This window comes from Cygnus atratus, chromosome Z, assembly GCF_013377495.2.
Source record: "Cygnus atratus isolate AKBS03 ecotype Queensland, Australia chromosome Z, CAtr_DNAZoo_HiC_assembly, whole genome shotgun sequence".
Lineage (NCBI taxonomy): Eukaryota > Metazoa > Chordata > Aves > Anseriformes > Anatidae > Cygnus > Cygnus atratus.
Window position 1 is genome coordinate 14,690,598 of NC_066396.1, and position 21,550 is coordinate 14,712,147.

Below are 21,550 nucleotides of genomic sequence, written 5' to 3' on the forward strand. Positions count from 1 at the left end.
CAGACATTCAAGGGTAAAATATGCAGTATCACTTAGACTGCAAGAGAACAGCTGCTTGTACTCTTACTATGGAGAATGGTCTCCTGTTTTCTTTAGTGAATTCCCTTAATAGGACAATTGGGAATATAAAACCCACTGTTGCTCAGCTATGGACATATTTATGGCTTCCCTGGAGGGCTAACCCCCCATTTAAAAAATAATTGGGCTCAGTGCTGAAAAAAATCCCTCAGGGAGAATGTGTTCCAGTTCAGAATTGTTTCTTCAATCCCACCAGAGATTTACAGAGAGGCACAGCAAAGCTGCTATTTTCAGTGGCTAAGCCTTAACACATCATTCATAAAGAGGGCAGGCACAACTGAACGTCACTCTTCCCTCCCCTTGCCTCACTGGGAGCTCTGGCCATCCCTCTTAACAATCACTTGGCAAATGGCACCTAAATTGAGGTACTGATTCAAACGGTGCTGCCCAACATGCCCCTGACAGCAGCAATCACATTCTGAAGGAGCACAAGCCACAGCAAAACCCCAAACAGGAGCAGAGTTCCACAGGTTTGGGCGCACTTTGCCCTCCTCACCTTCTCTCACAGACTTCAAACTCCTGCCTCTGCAGTGGGAGTTACCCAGCGATTGCCAGAAGCAGTCTTTTACTGTTGCTTTGGGTGTCATTAGAAGCTTTACCTGTTGTTGTTTCCTATATTTAGGAGATGACATTCCTCGGTGACTAGTGCTGAAGCATCACATGCTGAGGCAGTCTAAGCTTTTGGAAAACGTCCTTGCCAAGAGGGCTCTACAGAGACTGACACCAGATCACAACGTTTCTCGGATGCTGCAGAGGACAGCAAGGACAGATTCCCTGACATCTGGTACCAAAGGCAACCAAAGCACATGTGCTCCCCATTTCATTTGGTCTGTTCTCGCCATCTCGTTTGTCCTAAAAAAAACAGTCGCACAAGGACAAAAAGCTCTGTGAATCTTTACTTAACAACATTGTGATCAAGGAGTAGCAAAGTCTTCGTGCATGAACACTAGACTTGCTGCAGCTTAATATTGTGTTTCAGCTTCTTTTTAAGACAGCTGAGCACTCACTGCTCTCCCAGCCAAAGCCACAGCACATCTCAGGAAGTCAAAACGTGCTGGCAAGAGCAATGGAACTCAGGCTTCATAAAACCTTTAGTATTTAAACTGCTTGGATGACACAAACTTAGTTTGGTAAAAAGACTGCCCAAGACAGCAACACAAAAGCAACTGGGGGGAAAAAGAACACACTATATATTGTGCAGTGGCCCAGCCTCCCCAGAGGTAACTGCATGGCTTATCTGCTCTTCTTCCAATGTGCATCAACAGTTGTGAGCCCATAACTCCAGCTGAAGGTCACAGGGCTTACAGTACTCATGTAATGCAAAAATCCAGCTAACAGACAAGTCAGGGTCAGAGCATGAGTACACATACAGCTTACTCTGGTATAAATAAGCCCAGCGGCTGAACTGTTACGCTGGCCACATTAGGTTATCATGCAATGCATGCAGACAACCTTCTGCTACCCATGACACCTCAGAACAACTCAAAAACCCTGTCAAAACTATATGAGAAATATCTGGGTTCTCCAAGCACCACGCTGCTGTTCCAAGAAAAGCAGTTAAAGATGCACAGACAGCCCTGTGCAACTCAATTTGGATCTGGAAAAGAAAAGTTAAGAAGCCTACAAATGCCCTCCCATGGTGGGACCAGGAAGCTTCCCCCAGACCTTTGTCTTGTTCTGTACCTGCATCAAGAAGCCTACAAAGGTAGAACTGGCCACCTCCCAGGTCTCACCCACTCAAGCCCATGGTTGTAACCACACCAGCTGGCTGGCAATGGAGCTCATCCACAGCCTCGCTCCTGCACCTCAGCCTCTGAGAGCTGCACGGGATTTCTGCAGATCCCCTTCCATGGGCAGTTCTGGCACTGCCTGCGGGTGAGACAAGCTTTTCAGAAAAAGTTGCCTGCAGCACGAGCAGGATCACACCTAGCTTTTGGCTTTCTGAAGGCTCAGGAAAACTTCTTAAGGGAAAGCCAAAGCAGTCGGCACTCTTCCCAGAGTCCCAGTCAGCCAAAGAACCTCATATTCTTTTACCTTGGTATTAGCACAGAAATCCCTTCTTAAGTCAGACTTTTCTCTAAGGGAGAACAGTGTCTTTTAATTGGTAACAATATCTGGCTTTTAGTCAAGTGAATTGTCTGATCAGAAAATAAGAAAAAAATATTCTACAAGCCCACATTTTGCAGGTGGTGAGCTAGCCCATACATAAATCAAACTGAATAGCCCCATCCCAAGTGGTGAAAACAGAAGAGCTATTTTATTTTTGATACATAAAGCCTTGAAGTTTCTATTGAATAAGACAAACTAAAATGAAGACATTTTAAAAATAAAGCCATTAAACTTGAAATGTCTATGAGGAAACATGAACATAAATCAATCCGCTTCTTAAAAATCAAATCTTCCCCCAGGTCACACAGCACAAACAACCTGATACACAGACAGTCAAATCTCTCAAAGCCAATGGTTTTAACCTGTGAAGTAAACATTTTAGTTTTTCCAAAGTATGACTACAGGGATGAATTAACCTTGGTTTTCACTGGGAGATTACAGATAAAGTACAAGTCCAGAGCCCAATTCTAGGAACACTCAGCTGTCTGAATGCTTTTAATTACGCGTGCAAATGTCTGCAGGAAAGAGCCCCATTTTCCTCCAGCTTCTTTCAGAATAATAGAATTCCAAATTGCTTTGGAGTTTCAAGTCACACCAGCTAAATTGAAGTCCTTGAATATCTGGGAGCAAGAAGAGGCATGCAGTGACAAAGGAGAAAATGTATTCTGGTCGTGCTTGAAAATGTAAGCAAAAAGGTGACAGGAGTGACAGAGAATGAAGCTGTTAAAGCAACATTTGTTAGATTACTATTAACTTCGCAAGAATTTAGATGCTGTTGCAAATACAGCACAATCACAATTTCCCCATCTGAAATCTACTCCACAGTCTGCCCACGTCCTCTGTGCCAGTTGTATCAGCCCCAGCAACTCTTCTCTTCCTCCTCTCGAAGCTAATATCCCCTTCTGCCTTGAAGACCTCACGGATAATGTGGGAAAAGGAAAGGAAGAGTTTGCTCCCATCCTTCCTGGAAGCGGTAGCCTTCCCCTCACCTGCCATCCTCCTGCTGGACAGAAGGGTGCATTTTCCCTCTTCCGCCAGAGAAGGCCTGGACCCCTCACCAGAACTGTGCAAAACCCTAACTCCGACCCCAGTCCCGCATACGGGGACAGGCCGTCAGAAATCTGTGCTGTGCTGCCTCATTGGGACGAAGACTGCAGGCAAGCCGTGTGTCAAGGAACAACCTGAGAAACCAGAGAGGTGCACAGTGATTAGTATGCTGACATTTTAACGTGGTTTGTTGGCAAGGGTGAACAAACCCACTGTGTGTTAAAATAAATAAATAAATAAATAAATTGAAGAGTCATGTTTTGCCAACCTTTGCCAGACGTGGTTTAATACTACTTCTGCCATGGGCGGACCCTGCATTGCTCAGCCAACACATCCACATCTCTGATGGAGCACCTTAATCCACATTCAGCAGCACAGCACACCTACAACAGACGGCAGCTACCATACCAATAGCCACGGTCTAGAGCTCCACATGGTAAAGTATAAAACAGTTAAAACCCAGCACAAAGCAAATTAGCAAATGTCTTTGGCGTCCCTGCCTATGGCAGGGGGGTTGGAACTAGGTGATCTTTGAGGTCCCTTCCAACCCAAGCCTTTCTATGATTCTATGATTTCATATATAATATAGAATAGAGAGTTTTATCCTTCAGAGAATCACAACCTAATTGAGGTTGGAAGAGACCTTTGGAGCTCATGTGGTCCAACTGCCCTTCTCTCGTGTCTAAAGAGAAGGAAGTGAAAGAATGGAATTTTGACAGACAGCTACAAATCATTGAAGACTGCTTAAAAAGACTTGTCTGCATCGGCTTCTTAGCTAGGGAGAAAGATGAACTGTTAGTCCCTCAGTCCAGAGACGGCATCCCATGTCTATTGACCAACTTTCAGATCAGGAATGGCTCCCTGCTTCTGTTCTCCCTATGCACAAATCAAATTTTCATGCACAAGAAATGATTTCAGCAACTATTTACTCTTGTTCTCTAGCGTCTCCTCATCAAGCATGAAATACTCCTGAGCTCACACTTTGTTGTGTGCTTTTGAACATGGCTACAATTGCCTCCGAGAGGAGCCTTTGTTGATGCTGCCTGCAATCTCCAAGTCCTGCTCTTTACCCTCTCCGAGAGACATTACCATTTGAATGCTTTTTTACATGACAGCTTGTGGTCTGTGGCAGTGCCTGAGCTGGGGAAGTGTTTCTGATTGCTCGACTGAGCCAAGGCGTTGCTCTTACGAAAGAGGCAGTACTGAGTGAGGATCCAACTTCTAAGATCAAACAGGACAGAAGGTGGGGAAGGATCTTCTTTGCTTTAAAGCCAAATATAAATGGAAATTATCACAGTACTACATGCAAACTTTGGCTAAAAACCTGGTTAGGTTAATGATTACTCAATTCATGCTAGTACATCTGGTGTACATAAAATGTACCCACATTCAGTCCCCTACAGCTCCCTCTTGTAAAAACAAGGATCAACTCCCTTTTTCCTTCGAACACAACATCAGTTAATATCAAATTGCAAATTCTCAATGCACTGTTGAAAAGTGAGGAAATAAGAAAAAGCAACCTGTATTTCTAGCTCTCTGAACAGTATGAGCATGTGTCACAACTATGGATACCACAAGGAAAGATCTGCTAAAGAAACTATTCTTTAACAGAAAATTAGCACATTGCTCTTCCGAGAGCATGTTTCCCCTCTTGCTTGATAACTTTCTTACTGTCCTGTAATTATTTGTGTAGGAGGAGGTGTTTAAATGTTTTCTGAGACACTGAAGTGTAAATAGCCTCCCACCTCTTACCAGTCGAACCACCTCCAGCCGGATTTCACCGCGGACTTCAAGCAGACAGCATGCAGAGAAGACAGAATGATGGAGCAGTGCTCAAATGCCAGGGGCTTTCTTAGAGCACCAGATTACTGTACTCAAAAAGCCCACCATTAAGGGAATTATTAGTTTCTTCGCAGATCGGTTCTAAACAAGCTAGTGTTCACTCAGACAAATGTAACATTAACATCAGAGGAAGCCTGAAAAGGGGCTGCAGGATCAGGCCATAGCGCAGAGCAGAGCAGGCTTGTTCTCAGGTTTAATCAGCTCAGCGGAGACCTCGCAACACGGCACAGCTGCAGCATGGCAAGCTGTCTGTGGCAGCTCTGCTCACAGCCCCTTTCCATCTCTCTTGCCCCAAGAGCCGTCCCCAGCTGCTCTGCAAAACATGAGTTAGGTTACCAGAGTTCCTGCAGACACCTGAATTCAAACAGCACAGGGAACATTTTTGTACTATATATGTAGAAATGTAAATGATCATACTGAGGATTGAAAGAATCAGTCGGTGTTCCTTCCCCACTCTTTTTCCAAATGTATCTTATAAACCTCTTAGCTGAACACAGAAGAAAAGGTGGTGGAGGAAGGCAGTGATATTGCCTGCATGCATGCCAAATGCATAAGCACCGTTTCATCTTTGTGCACTGCACTAAAAATTTTAAAAGGTGTAGGAATGACTTTAAACTTTTAAAATCAGCCCTACAGTAAGAAACTAAAAAAGCCATTCTTATTTAATCAAATGAAATTGTAAGGATGACTTCAAGATGTTTGGAAAGCAGACACAGAGCATATTCTTTAATGGAAGAAGGCTCGCTTCACCTATCGAGCTAACACCTATCAGGATTCATGGAACAAGAGCTTCAACTCAAACTTAAAAAAGCTCATAAGGCAACTCCTGTTTCTGGCACAGCAAGACTAGCCATTGATTTATTTTTATTTATTTTTAAGGAATCTTTACATCAAGACTGACCATGCACCTAAGACACATAGTCTATGATAGTAAGTTACAATTTCAACATAGCAGACGCAGTTGTACGGCTTGCAAGCCATGGGTCGAGAGCCGTGATGGGTGGACCACTGTGGCTTTATTTATGAATTTAACTGCATATATGAAGATTGAATAGTATATTTTGTATCAAATTAATGACTATCACATACATCCTTAAATATTATGGACAACTATAACGTGAAGACAGATTAGCTATCTAATTACCTGGAAATAAAATCCCTGGGGATTTATTTGTGTAGCCCTAGCTACACAAATGAGATCCACAAATGAGGATTCTTTCAAGTTTTAGCTGCTTTGGGAACAGAGCAGACCAATCTACAATGCTGTTTTTTCTTTCTGCTCTGCAAGCTCACTGCTGGTTGTACAGATGCATCTGAGATCTCTATCACAACTGACATTTTAGTTAGACACTAGTCTTAGAATTACCCTATTAGCTATTTTCCTCTTAACTCAAGGAATAGCATATGAATGTGAACATTTCAGAGTACAAAAGGTGTATCTGATTCTAAGCATAAAATTAATGTGCCAGGAATAGTTCGGGGCGTATTTTATTCCAGCACCACCTCAGTCTGGCTGCGTGTGTCATCAGCTTCCAAGTCATATCTCCTGGGGCAATCAGCAACACTTGCATTGCAAGCCAGTAGCTTTGGGACTGGCAAGAAGCTGTGATGACCCCAGGCAGCTCTGCTGAGCATGTGAAATGGCATCTCCTCACAGCAAATGCCTTCCGATCGTAATTCTTGTTCACAACCCTAATGCTACCACTGACAGGACAGCCTTTAAGGGCAGCATGCAGCTGAGGAGGCTTATAAAAACGAGAACAGGCTGCTGTTGATCTGTTCATATCTCTTCCTCTCCATGCACACAGGAGCATAAAGCGCTACTTATTATGTATAACCACAAGTAATGCAATGTTCACACCCGAAAATAGGATCAAATCAGACCACCTCTGCTTCTTGTGCTTTTATTTATTTGATTTCTTTTCATGAAAAACAGCCTTTAATACTCTTGGTAAGAAGACAAATATCCCTTGAAATAACTGCTTCTGATTACACAGACTCTTGCCAGTTACTATATCTTTTCAGCACTAGAGAGCATATTGAATACTTGATTTTGCATTTCCCTCATCTCTTGCCTCTCCCCTCTTCTTTGATGTAATTTTCTCCCTCCCCTCTGGCATATACAGTATAGCCCTTTCCTAACTCATGACTGCATTGACAGCATGTATTAGCCTCACTATTGTTGCCATTTCGTTGTGCTCTTTTTAAATTATTTTTATTTTTTCCTTTTTAAACCAGTACAATATTTTCTATTAAATCTGAATAACACTACTGAACAACTGTAGCGATCCTGTAACTGACAAAAATTACTTGCATGGCATGTGTAGCTTCTGCATTACCCATTATTTTAGGGCCAAGAAAATGAAAACTGGGAGGCGTGGTTGGATAAAATGAGATTGCATTGCAAAGCTTGTGGAAGAATGATGCCTTAAAACAAGTTTTCTGTGACTTCAAAGATCTCTACAAGAAATCCAATGCAGTCTGAAATGCATCTCCAAAAGAACTTTAAAGGCAAGATCTTTCAGTGGTATCTAGAAGCATCAAACTCTGCTGCAAGGACACCTGTGAAGCAAAGAATAAGGATTCCTCCTACACTTTAATAAGTGCACTGCCAGCCAGTGTATCAGCACTGCAGGATGGGCTGTCCTAGGGGTGGTACTGGTAGAGTTTTCTATCACCATGCAATAAATCCAAGCTAGGCTCATCTTCATTTTCTCAGTCACTGAGCTTGAAAAGCTGGGACAAATCTGAGCAGTTAATCTGATTCTTGTGAGAGAAAGATGGAAAGGCGAGTGGGAGAAATATTATTCCCTATTCTGAGTCAGTTCACAAAGGCTTTCACACAAAAACCCTCTTTAAAGATCACTTTTAGCAAGCTGCCCATATAAACTTAGCTGACCAACCATGTCATGACTCAGAGATAATGAAAAGATGCAAAGTACTGCAAAGGAATGGGAGGAAGAGGGAAGCACGTAAGTTGTTATATTTTCACCGTTCCCCCTGTTCTGCCCTCTTCCTTATCCTTTGTTTGCTTAATATCTTCATATTAGAGATTCTTCTATTTTTTTTATTCTTCTATTTTTTGAGGTTGTGGTGGAGTTTGGCTGCCATCACAGTACTGAAGGGAATAGTAAGCAAAAGTGATCTGCTTTTTAACTCCTTGACCATGAGATATGAACAGACAGGAGACCTTTCTGGAGCCAAACAGAGAGGTTTAAAAACAGACCCTGTCTGAGCTGGGTGCAAATGCATGCATGTAACAGTATTTCAGATTGGTTAAGGTAAGAGCATGGTTAAGGCAAGCACTGTCAGATTAGCCATGCTGTGACAGGGCAGTGTCCTCCTCCAGGAGCTACACCTCAGCAGAGTTTTAAAAGCCCTCTAGACAAATGTATCGGATAATCTGCCACCCCTTCTTCCCCAGGTTCACAGTCTGGCATTTCAACAAAGTTAAGCCCCAAAACATGAGTTTTCAAAATGTTTCTTGTTTTTAACTGTAAGTCTGAAAAAAATATCCCTATCCGTGCCGCTAATTCCATTTCTGCCCTTTCAGACCAGGAGATAACATAAAAGAACAAACGAGAAAATGCGGCAAAACACCAGAGACCTAAACTCAGGTCTCAATCTCAACAAATATGCCAGAAACAGGACTCAATTTGATGCTATTTCAACTTGTAGATCAAATAAAAAAAATAAAAATCACACTGTATTACAGGTAAGCATCACCCAGAGCTACTGCTGGAGCAGTCTTAAGTAGGACTGTAAAATGAGTCTATCAGCTACATCATCCGGTGCATATCCACTCTGGTCCAGGGACATAAAGAGACTAATAATTTCATTTTGCAAACAGAATGGCAAAAAGTAAAGACACACAGAATACAGAGGAATCAAACTGTCAATGCCTGCCTTTTACTCATCTCTTTTACCATCACTGAGCAGGCAATTTAAAGCCCTGCACAATCAATCAACCTGGAGTGCTGCCAAACACGCCATGCCCAGCAATCCAATTTCAGATCTTCTTGCATTATTTGTTGCAAACTGTATCTCTACTTGATTCAATACAGCAATCAAACAAGCCACTATACAACACAGTGGACAATATAAATGAATGAAGCAAGTTACAAAATAACTGTTCCATTTCCTAAATTTCCAGTCCACACCAGATTAGATTCCCAGTTGGTATTTATCAGTATAACTCTAATGACCCATTATGCCAATTTAGACTGCTGCAAATCTGGCTGTTAGCGTTTACCATTTAGCATCAAGAAGTCAATGAAAAAGCACAGGCAGCATTATTGATTAACTGAATGAACAGTCAGCTGATCTGCACTTTGTCCAGGCTCTGATTGCAACTAATTTACACTGGATATGTTCACGTCTTTAAAAACAGTAATTAGTTTAGCTGTTTTATACTAACACTACATAAATAAAACATTTCATATTAATTTCCTAACGTAATTGGAGACTATCCTCATCCTCCTAACTCATCTCAGCTGTTTTCATCCTCCTGGTTCAAAAGTTAACGTTGATACTATAGAATTAGTAAGTGTATTTCAAAGTGCTTTCAAAGCTTCAGAACATCAAATGCTCTCAGTCTTGAATGTACCCAAAAGAATCACATTTTCTCAGAACATTGCTTTGACAACAGTCCACTCCAGTGACTGCATTTTGGCTTTAACATGACATTCCTCAACTTAGAAGTCCAAGTATTGTTTGTTATCTGCAATAAACCCAAAGCTGGTGATACTAGTAAAGGTGATGATGCTGGTAAAGCTGACACTTACAATACAGTGATGATTCCAGCACAAATCCTTTCATGCTTCCTCTGAATTCTTAAATAACTTCTGTCACACTTCTCTCCTGTAGCGACTGGTATGTAGTTGGGCCAAGATGGCCCTTGTTACTCAAGCATGAGTATCACACGACAAACTGCCTTCACATCCTCCTTCCCTTCGCTTCCTAGCTTTACGCCATCCTGAATATTTATTTCTGGATGTTTGCAAGGACTTGCTCCAGATGGTCCATTTCTAACCCATTTATTGAAAAGACAAGAGTGGCTTGTGTGAAAAGAGACCTTTTCTTTCCTTTTTTCTCTAAACCATTATGTTATTACTTAATAAATCGGCACTGGCAGACAGCGCCTCAGTTCTGCAGTCCCGCTCCACTACCAAACATAATAGCAGCTGTTCCACACTGCTATTATTGCCATTTTTCAAGGAGATTGTCAAAGCAGAGTCTATTTCAGACTGTTTTTTGTTGTTGTTGTTGTTTTTTAATCTCTGCCTTTCTCCCAGTTATAGACATATGTATTAATTCAGGAATTTGATTAATTTTGAGTAACAGATAAAATCCTTGTTACTTCTTTCAGGATTAGCTGTACTGGATAAACAAAATGGACAAAAATATCCAGCAAGCCACTTGCAATTATCTAAAAATGGATCAAGTTGGGCAGAGACCTGGATCTTCATACTTAACCTTATTTAAAGAGTTTTTTAAGAACCTTGGCCACTCTTTTAAGGAGTGAAGCTGGGTAGCTGAAGCTGGGGAGCACTTGGGGACAGAGCTCCTGTGACCCCGTGTCCCTCCAACATGCAGCTGTGACCCAGAGAGCTTCAGAACTGCCTGGGAGACACATTCAGCACTTTGGTGGAAATGTCTTCATCATTCGGCTTTCCTTTCTGTAAAACAGAGGATATTAGTACTCTCTCTTCCATTAAAATTCTGCTAATAAAAATGCTGCATAGGAACTAGGTGGCACTGAATTTTCAGTTGAGGCAGTGCCTGGATCAAGTTGGCATTCAGTCAATGGCTGAACAATACCATGAACACTCATCACCGTCCATGGGGATATACCCCTCACTCACGAGAAGGGCCAGCTTGCCACACTGCCTCCCTGCACCCTGCAAACCCACTGGCAGCCAGGGAGCAGGACAGTGCCACCACCAGTTCTGCAGGCTGGACATGGCCACCACAGCACCATCCTCTCCACCCTGGTAGCTTGTCACCCACCTCTCCACCGAGCTGACAGGTCCCACCTACCACAAAAGACGACTTTCATCAGTGGTTGGGTCTAGTAGACTGTGCTGTGATCATAACTGTAATATACTCGCCCTTCTGTACAGTGAAAATGTTTAGTATTTTAAGAGGAAAGTATTAAAATAATTGCACAGCAAATTATTTCTCACCTATGACAAACACCTAGTCCATAATCTCCTATTGCTAACAACTGCTCTGACATATAAACAAAGAATAAATGTCTTATCAGAGTGTGTGTTTTGAAATCTAAACATATTCATTAAAAATTAAAAACTGCAGGAAGTTCCTAATTCTGTTCCTCTTCTGGCAATCAGCCATTTTGTACATCATGTTACTGACATACTTTAATTAGCTCTAATTCACACATTATAATTACTGTCTAGAAAATTTGTGATGTACTTGTTATGAAGCAGATCTGCATCTTTATCAACACACAGTTGTTTTAATGTTACAGAGTCCTAATGCAACAGAAAAGAGTTCTTCCTATATCACGAATTTAGATCCATGACATCCCTGTCTTTCCATTAAGAACTCTCTACCCCTCTGGTTTTTGAAAGGGGCTTCCAACCTGGTAGCTACAAGTATTAAAACCCCTTTTCACTGAACACAACAAAGAAAAAGGGAAGAAATCGTTCCTTTGCCACAGTGACTAGTATTTTTTTTTTTTTAATATATTTTAACTAATCCACTTTGGTTCTTTTGAAAACCCATATACTTGTACCTTTCTGTTCCCCAAAACCTTTGAAACTCTGGCTCTGGCTATTGCTGGGACTCAGTGACATCTAGGCTTTTTCAAGCAAGATGCACACTTAAAAAGCCTGGCAGCGCTTCATTGTTATTGAAGAGGCAGTTTGAAATTGAAATTTAAGATCTCCACCCTTTATAATAGTGAGGTAGCAGTTGGTGTTGCTAACGTTCAGATCTCATTACTGTACAGTTCTTCAGCACCCACAGTTCATTTCAGCAGCATATTTCCTAGCACTGTTCCAGGCAGGTTGAACACAGCCCAGTTACCAAGTGCAAGGTTTTTATGAATTTGCTGGGTCTACTGAGTGAAACATAATTTCCCCTTAGACGAAAAAACAACGAACAAACAAAAACAAAACAGGAGATGCAGGTGAATGAAAGCCAAAGGCATAATCAGGACAAAGCCTTGAGAAGAAAAGCTTTTGAATTTACAAGCTATTTTGTCTGAGAAAAGATTGGAAGTACAACAGCTATTTTATTTGCTGTAATGCACTTCAAGCACAGGTGTTTCTCACTCCAAGTCCCTAGCCATCCAAAAAAAAAAAAAAAAAAAGAAAAAGAGTTGTACCCGATCCCCAGGCAAAAGATGTATTCTACCTTTTGCCTTATTCCATTAACACATCTCTCTCTGTGAAGAGATAAAAGTTCACATTAATCCACATGAAACACTGCTTCCTTCTTCCACAAGTGAGCCTCCTTTGAAGTCCAGTAACAAGACAGTTCAATTATTTACATACAGAGACCCAGATTGCATGGCACAGATCGACTTTCAGAAGTCAAGCAGACACAAAGAGGCACACAAGGGCACTGCGCTCTGGACTGCAGATGAAGTGCTCAAGGATGATGAGGCAAGCATGAATGCAGGTGCCAGGCACATTTTTGTGTATGACTGCACAAAAAAAGTCCATGAAAAGGAAGAGGAAACAGGGCAACCAACTTGCTCTGAAATCCATTCCTAGCCTGCTTCATGCTCCATTAGGGGTTGTGCTAGGGCAAGTCCTGCTGTACGTCACCCGAAAAGCTTTCTTGTCTGGTGCAGCAAGCAGTTTCAACTGAGGCAGAATCCATCCCTCAGTGTAGGAGGAAAATGAGTAGTGAGCAGAGCAGTCCCCACCCTCATGCCACCAGTGAAAAGTTTTGCCAGTATGTGACCTTTTGTTTGCTATCAAATCATCTCCCTAGCAGTCAAATCATATGTTTGTCTATTCATCAGCTTCTCTGAACATTCAAACCACCTGTTCACAGACACAAAGGCTGTTTGGATCCTTCCTGCCCTCTATTGTGGCAGTGCAATAACGAAGCCAGAGAGCTCCCAGCTGGGTACCAGTCGTGGAGAAACGCTGCACAGCCAGAGGGGAAAGAGATGTCGGCAGAGCACACTTACACAGGGAGAAAATTAGAGTCTGGAAACTCAGCAAAAAGTCATCGCTTTTCTTGTGAGTGTCATAAAAGAAAGATGCTCAGAATAATTACTACAATAGCGATGTTAAAATGTTAATTTGTACAGTACTCTGGGGAGTATGCAGTTCTGATTGACATTTTGGCTGGAAAAGGAACCTTACTTAGCAATCTCTATTTGCTGAATTAAAGCACTAATAGAGGCAGTTTGATAAAAATGATGTCACCTATTTGAAACCAAGCCAAAGCATAGAAACATACTTGAAGGAGTGAAGTTGTAAAGTGGTATTTAGGCAGAGAAGATTCCCAGGATCTTGGTGGATTCAAATCCTCCTTACCAAAAATTAAATGTTAGAAATCTCTACTTGATTCTAGAAGTACAATTGTCCCCAGCTGAACACATGGTGCTTGTAGGAACAGCAATGTTTTGGATATTTAATCACATGGATGAACATCCACTTTCTGTTCCATGTTTATTACCTCAGCCTCCCCACCCAACTGTAGCCACTTAAAATTAATCCTCTAATCTAAGACGGTCATCTAAATTCCTGCAGAGATGGAGGAAGAGAGGGGGACCTGTGGTGGCTGCTCATCCTTGTCCAGGTACATGTTTCTAATATAAGTCAGGACGATTCTCCTGTGGAGATGGTCCTTTTCTCTACTCCTTCGATGAGACAAACAGCTCACTTCAGGCAGCTAAAGTCAGGTGAATCCCAGCATACATACCTCAGGTATTAATGAACTCATCTAAGGAGAGGGAAATATTATGCCTCTATTACTAATGGGCAAAGCAGGGTCTTGAGAGGCTGGAAATCATATTTTAAAAGAATTTAAAGACCTACTACGTGGAATTTAGAAGCTTAAAGTCTAAAACTGTGACTCTGAAAACCCTTTTGTATGCCTTGCTCATGTGCCACAAAGTCTCCTTACTATGGCATTTCCCAAGCCACGACAGTTGAGAACTGAGTCAGTCTCAGAGCTGAACAGCCAAGTGCCCAAAAATCATATAAACCCTGTTTGGGCCCAGAACCTTAAGGTGTCATTGCTCGAAATTCCTATTTAGAAACCTGGCACAGAGCACACAAAAGACAACGTAAGACAGACCTGAAGGGGATGAGTAAGTCCAGACCCCAGGCCACATAGTCGAGAGAAAGGACCGTAGTTACAGCCTGAGGTGTGCGTGCTGGGGGTGGTGGTGGTGTGACAGCTGTTGGGAGTGTAAGAAGTCTGGAAATCCAGGCCCACGATATTTCAAATGGAGCACCAGAAAGGTTTTTGTTTATTTGTTTTTAAACATACTCTCTCATGTTCAGCCATACCTCCGTTGCTTTTCTGTCTCATTGAGGTACAATTGTAGCAGCAACAGCTGTACTGAGATAGCTGCAAAAAGTCCTCATCATGCTTGGACATGGCAGCCTCACTCTAGGTATCAGTTAGAGACACTTTTTCAGAGACTTCACAGACAGCCTGCATCTCTACAAGGATCTAACCCTCTAAGAATAAAAAGAAATGCATGAAGTAGAAAATATCAAAAGAAGAGAGCTGAAAGAATCACTAAGATAATTACGAACAGCATATAAAAAGGTCACAGCTCATCAATTGTTTTCCAAGCGCTTGATACTTCTGCATCACAGTAGAGCTTAATTTTAGGAAATGATGGGAGTGAGACTCCCATTCTGAAACAGTATTTCCTACCCCCTCTGAGAAATATGAAGAAGTCTAAAAGAAAAGGTGATGGTGCTTGTGGGAAATGCTGACCGTCATTCAAGAGAAGGGACTGAATGACGCTACTGAAACTGGCAACAATCAGCCCTCCACAGCAGCCAGGTTTCAGGCTGGGCTGAGGTGAGCTGAGACTCTGAAACCAAGGATAAGCACCCTGTGTTTGATGTGACAGGCAAGGGGGTCTGGACAAGACAAGAGAAAGGAGAACCTGCAAAATCACTCCTGCAGAAACACCTGTGGGAAATTGAACTGTTCTGTCTGTGCATGAAAGCAGTAAGGTATGAAGCTGTACTCAACCCAAAGAGAACCAAACCAAACAGAGCACTCACCAGACGCTATGAGACAGGAATCCTACAGTAAGAAACAGCGTATTGTCCGTAATTCTCTGCGTCTTACACAAAGCGTGTCACACACAAAGTGGAGACAAACTAAAAACTACAGAAGCAACCTTAGTTCAAGTATTTGCTGATTTTGAAGGTTTGATTCTCCTGACCACTTACTTTCTGGTATTTCCTACTTGCATTGTACACCGTTATTTGAACAGAAAAGTAGTGTTTTTGACAATTCTCTTCCTCCCCACAGTATCAAAACAACCAGATTTTTTAGAGCATTGTTCCTCCATATCCTCCATACCTCTGCTGCCGTCATGCAGGACAAAGTCACAATTACAACAACAGCAAAACTCTTGTTATTCCCCCCCAGCCTGCTGCATAAGGACAGTGCCCAGACAACCAACTGCTGGAGTGCCAAGGAAAAGCAGCCTTTGGGGTAGTCCCATCCCAGCCCAACCCTGGCCAGACTCTGCTTGATATCCAGGCAGTGCCAGTTTCATGCTTCACAGACTGAGCTACTCAGGCTGTGTTTATTCTTAGGCAGCACTAGTGTTAGATTAGTGTCAGGATGTATTTTTGCACTTAAATTGAAGTCCATTGCTTCCATTCCAGGTTTGGAGAAAGGTTTCTATACCTGAAAGTTTATTCAATTTCTTTCATTATAGCCACTGGTCCTCAAAAGATATAGCTGTTGATACATGCTAAGGTCTTCATATTCGTAGACTATCACAGCCATAAGGAAACTACTGCAATATAGGAAGACACTGAATTTGTTGTCTGAATGGAGACTGCTTAAGATGAAGAAAAATGAAACCACATTATCATTTAGTTCTCAAATTTACACAGAAACACACCATCCTCAGAAGAAAACTACCCCCACTCCTTTAAGTATTACTCATTTTTAGTTACTATACTGTGCAACTAGGTAGAGAACTGCAAATGCGCTGAGAAACCATCTCATGCACTCAGCTATTCAACTCACCAGGAAATGACTGAAAGAAGAAACGCGTTCCAACAGACTAAAAGAACACACCCCAGAAATGAACAAAAAGCCAACAAGCACTAGAGAGCAAACCCTAAAATGCTGCCAAAATAATTTGGTAACAGACAAAACAAGAAAAATATGAAATCTCATTAACACGAAGAAAACACCCACTGACAGCAACAAATTGACCTGGAAACCCTGTGAAAACATCAAGAGAAATAACAGTAACATCAGGTTGGACAACCTTGGATACAAATTTGGAGCAAAATCCTTAATAAGACTTTATTTCTTGCACGGCAGGAGGCTAATAAAAACCCAAACCTCTTAAACTTTTTAATAATTTTCTGAACCTTAAATCTCTTCATTAAGCTAATCCCATTAACTTCTGATCAACAGGTAACAAACTCGGCTGCCAGATCCTAATGGTTCAGGAAACTGCACTTGGCAATCCACGGCTGCAATTTACCTTTTTGTCAGCCAAGTACATAACTATTAATCTCAGACTGTTCCAATATCTGAAGATCAGTCATTAAGAGCATAAAGACATCCCAGAAGCTGTGTTAACCATCTTGCCACAGAGGTGGCATTTGCACAAAGGCAAAGCCAGACTCCTGATTTCTCCTTTTGATGTGCTATACGCATCTGGGGAAAACACACACATAACAGGCAGCTTATCGTCCAAGAGAGAGGTAGGATGCTTATACACAAAAAGGATTAGGCACAGGCAAATGTGCCTGTATTTTGTCTACGTGCTTCTTTCCACCTGCATGGTGCTTGAAACCAAGATTTTTTTAAATTTTGTTGAATAAATACAAGAAAGGTTGGCTCAGTCTGGTGCTTTCTGCAGGCTGCATCGCCTGACTATTGTCAAACGCAGTTTAATGTTTTCAAGTATAGTGCCTGCACGTCTTTTTCCGAAGTCTGTCAGCAGAGGGCTGGACACAAACAGGGCTCCCTGTTCCCAACCCCAGTTACGCTCAGTGGCATGTTCCCTCTTACACATGTGCTCCCTACCCCTTCTACCCCTCCCAAACTTCTGTTAACAGCAAAGAAACAAGAAAACAGGAGGCTATAACCAACACCAGGCACATGTCAACTGAAGCCTGTTATAACATTTCTCCCACAAATCTATCGGTTATTTCCTAATAATGGCTTATTTGTGCATTTTTATTCGAACAGACAATAGCTCGTGTCATAAATGGTGCACAAAACTGACAAAGAACAACACGGTTTCTTAGCATGCCTGTACTCCCATTGCACAAGGTGGGAAGTCCAACAGGCTTTGTTTTTGCAGAAAACACACCAGTAGAGTACAATGGCTGAAGTGAAAGGTCAATCTGACCTTCACTTTGACAGGTTTTGAACATTAAAGGTTAACACACACAAAAGACCTTAAGTCCGTCTCAAAGACTCTTTTTCAAACACTCTTTTGTGTACAGAAACAATGTTTCTGCATGGGTACGAGTGAGACTTAAAATGATATTTTAGCTGGCTTCAGATAAATCAATGCAGGCCTCTCCAAGGACGGTCACATTGATTTCAGCAGTTTAGACGGTAAGTCTGATGGAAGCCAGCTTTAAAGAGGAACATAGTGTCCGTGCGCTGTGCTCCTGGACCAGGCTGGAAACCAACTGTGGCATGTCAGAGCAGAGGGAGCCTGTGACAGCCCATCCCATCCCATCCGGGTTTCCAGCCAGGACAGCAGCACCACAAGGGGACACACGACAGCCACCCTGGGGAAGGGGCGGCCCCAGGCCCCAGCTCCCACTGGCTGGCAGGAATGGTCTCACTGGGGGTGCACCAAGGTCTTGTTTTTCTTGAGGAGGGGTCATCTTTTTGTTACGGATGCCATGATTAGTTTATGAGGAGGAACTGCCACTGTTAAAGGACTGAGTTGTACTCAAGGACTAGATGGGTCTTGGGACGGGTACTGTCTAATATCTTTATCAACAACATAGGCAGTGGGATCAAGTGCATCCTCAGCAAGTTTGCAATAACACCAAGCTGAGTGGTGTGTTTGACACACCAGAAGGAAGGGAAGGCATCCAGAGGGACCTGGACAAGCTTGAGAACTGGGCCCACGTGAACCTAATGAGGCTCAACAAGTCCAAGTGCAAGGTGCTGCACCTGGGTGGGGGCAATCCCAGACATGAGCACAGACTGGCAGAAGAACCCACTGAGAGCAGCCCTGCAGAGAAGGACTTGGGGGCTCTGGTGGACAAAAGCTTGACATGAGCCAGCAGTGTGTGCCTGCAGCCCAGAAGGCCAACTGCGTCCTGGGCTGCACCAACAGAGGGGTGGGCAGCAGGTGGAGGGAGGGGATTGTGCCCCTCTGCTCTGCCCTTGTGAGGCCCCACCTGGAGTGCTGCGTCCTGGTCTGGGGCCCCCAGCACAAGAAGGATGTGGGGCTGTTAGAGCAGGTCCAGGGGAGGGCCACAAAGATGATCAGAGGGCTGGAGCACCTCTCCTATGAGGACAGGCTGAGAGAGCTGGGGGTGTTCAGCCTGGAGAAGAGAAGGCTCCAGGGAGACCTCACTGCGGCATTTCATTACTTAAAAGGGGATTATAAAAAAGATGGAGAGCAACTTTTTGCTTGAGCAAATAATGATAGGACAAGGGGGAATGGTTTTAAACTAAAAGAGGGGAGATTTAGATGAGATGTTAGAAGGAAATTCTTCACTTACAATGGTGGTCAGGCAATGGAAAAGTTGCCTAGAGAAGTTGCAGACACCCCATTGTCCTGGCTTTGGCTAGAATAGAGTTAATTTTCTTCCTAGCATCTGGCATGGTGCTGTGCTTTGGATTTACGATGAGAAGAATGCTGATAGCACACCGATGTGTTAGCTGTTGCAGAGCAGTGCTCACACGGAGCCCAGGACATTTCAGCTCCTCGTGCTGCCCTGCCAGAGAGGGGCTGGGGATGCACCAGGAGCTGGGAGGGGACAGGGCCAGGACAGCTGGCCCAGGCTGGCCAAAGGGGTGTCCCACGCTCAGCAATTATATGGGGTGGCTGGCCGGGAGGAGTGGGGGGGACTGCTGCCTGGGGACAGGCTGAGCATGGGGTGGTGTGCAATTGCACTGTGCATCACTTGCTTGGTACATATCATTATTATTACTATCATCATCATCATTTCTTTTCCTTTTCTGTCCTATTAAACTGTCTTTATCTCAACCCATAAGCCTTTACCATTTTCCACAATTCTCTCCCCCATCCCACTGGAGAAGGGGGGGGTGAGCAAACAGCTGTGTGGTGCTGAGATGCCTGAGGGGTTAAAGAACAGCACCCATCCCTGCAAGTGCTCAAGGCCAGGCTGGATGGGGCTTTGGGCACCCTGGGCTACTGGGAGGTGGAAGGGGGTTGGAGCTGGGTGGTCTTGAAGGTCTCTTCCAACCCAAACCACTCTGTGGTTCTGTGGGCATCAACTGAATTTCAAGACCTGAGTGGAGCCACACAATTTGCTGTTTAAGGGGAGACTTCGCAGCTCTGTCACATTGACATTTCTGTATCTGCATTTCATGCTGCAGAGTTCCTGCATTTCTCCCACTGACTGTCCTCCCCAGAAATACATGCATCTAAAGGAAACGAGGTGATCCATTTTCAGACACCGGTGGAAATTTAATTCCACAAGTACAAAGAAGTTGTGAATAGAACATTTTTATCTAGATAATACTTGTGAGCCAGAATACAGACAAGGACATATTGTAAACTGCAGGCTCCATAAATAAATAACTTAAATAAACAAATAAATAAATATCCTGTGCTAAAATAGAAGAAGCACTATTTAATTACTTCACTGATTTCTTTCCTGGCAAGAGCATCTAAGTAAATAAAATATTTCTGTGCAGAGATTTCTTACGGTTCTAGCTTTGGCCAGGTTGACAAATAAAACTACAATACGCCTCAAAACCTGGGAGGTAAATGGTTATCTCATTAAAGTGCAGCACATTAACTTGCAGCCATCAGCTCTGCTGCATGCTGTGCTGTGAATAAATTAAATGTGAATTCAGAAGAATTCTGGCTGGCTATGTCTGACAAGCTTTATTACTGTGCATACACCAGCAATCACTTCCCCGGTTTTGCAGGAAAAAAACATTAAGAAGGCAAAAGCAAAAGAGTCCAAGTTTATCTTTGGCAGTGGAGCAGCTAAACTCCCGATGCCAGAGATAGCCTCACATGAATGTTCCAATAGCAAATACACAACCAGCACTGAACTTTTGGCCAACCACCAACTAAATAGGTATTTCAATGACCTACCATTAGGAGTTTCTCCTTGGGGCTGTACCTACTGCACGGCTGTTGTTTATGCAAACACAGTCCCTGCCCACTCAAAAGGAAACAATATGACCACCAACTACTTCGGGTTTTGGCTCAGTCATGCACATATCACAGTGGCAGTCGCTGAATAATGCATTTTCCTGGGGCAGAAGTATATTTCCTCATCTTCAGTTCTTTGCTACTATTGCTCATAGTGTGATTAGCTCCTTTATTCTGGCAGCATAAAGAGGCTATCAGGTGTTCATATTTAATCTGTTTCAAATGAAGCAACATTTGGCTAAGACACAGAGGGATTAAAACCTCTTTTCCACTATACTTTAATAAATTCCATCCTATTAATGAAGAATCAGGACTTGTGACCGCTGTTCTATATTTCTAAATATGGACATACGACAGGAATCTATGAATTTTAATTAGGTGAAACAGACAGACAATCAAAATATGAATGAGGACAGAAGTGAGATAAACATCACCCTAGCTGGCTCAGGCCTTCCAAGCCATAAGCACAAATGCAGGCTTTTAAGACTGATGCCAAAGTGGGTCGGTGATCAATACAAGGAAGCAACGCATAAATACGCATCAACAAGATTTGGGTCTATGCATATGGGATATTGTTATTCAGATGGGCTCAATATTAATTTATTCATATTTGATCTGCAGCATGAGTTCTTGAAGACATCATGGCAAGATTAGCTCAATGCAAGTTGCATCACATGATGATGGCCAAAGAATATGTAAAAGCAGAATTTGGTCCACTGGCATCACCACAAATAGAAGCACACAAACACATTTTCTTCTATTAAACCTAACATCTTGGCCCCTGGTACAGTACTATTCTGTAGCTCTGTGTCTATTTAAATGGGCAGCCACATCAAGTCATATAACGTAAGAAAGTCTCTGGGAGAAAAACACATTGAGTTCTAATTAGTTCAGATTGATGGGGAATTAAAAATTAACCTTTTATTCATCAATATT

General features: G+C 42.7%; 1 protein-coding gene across 1 annotated transcript in view; it reads right to left on the minus strand.

Moving 5' to 3' along the window:
• PLCXD3 (phosphatidylinositol specific phospholipase C X domain containing 3) overlaps window positions 1-21,550 on the minus strand; it is an 83,490-nt gene that overhangs the window by 35,378 nt on the left and 26,562 nt on the right. Inside the window, 2 exon segments of the mRNA XM_050716452.1 lie at window positions 3,103-3,152; window positions 3,154-3,187. Coding sequence (XP_050572409.1) covers window positions 3,103-3,152; window positions 3,154-3,187 — 84 coding nt within the window.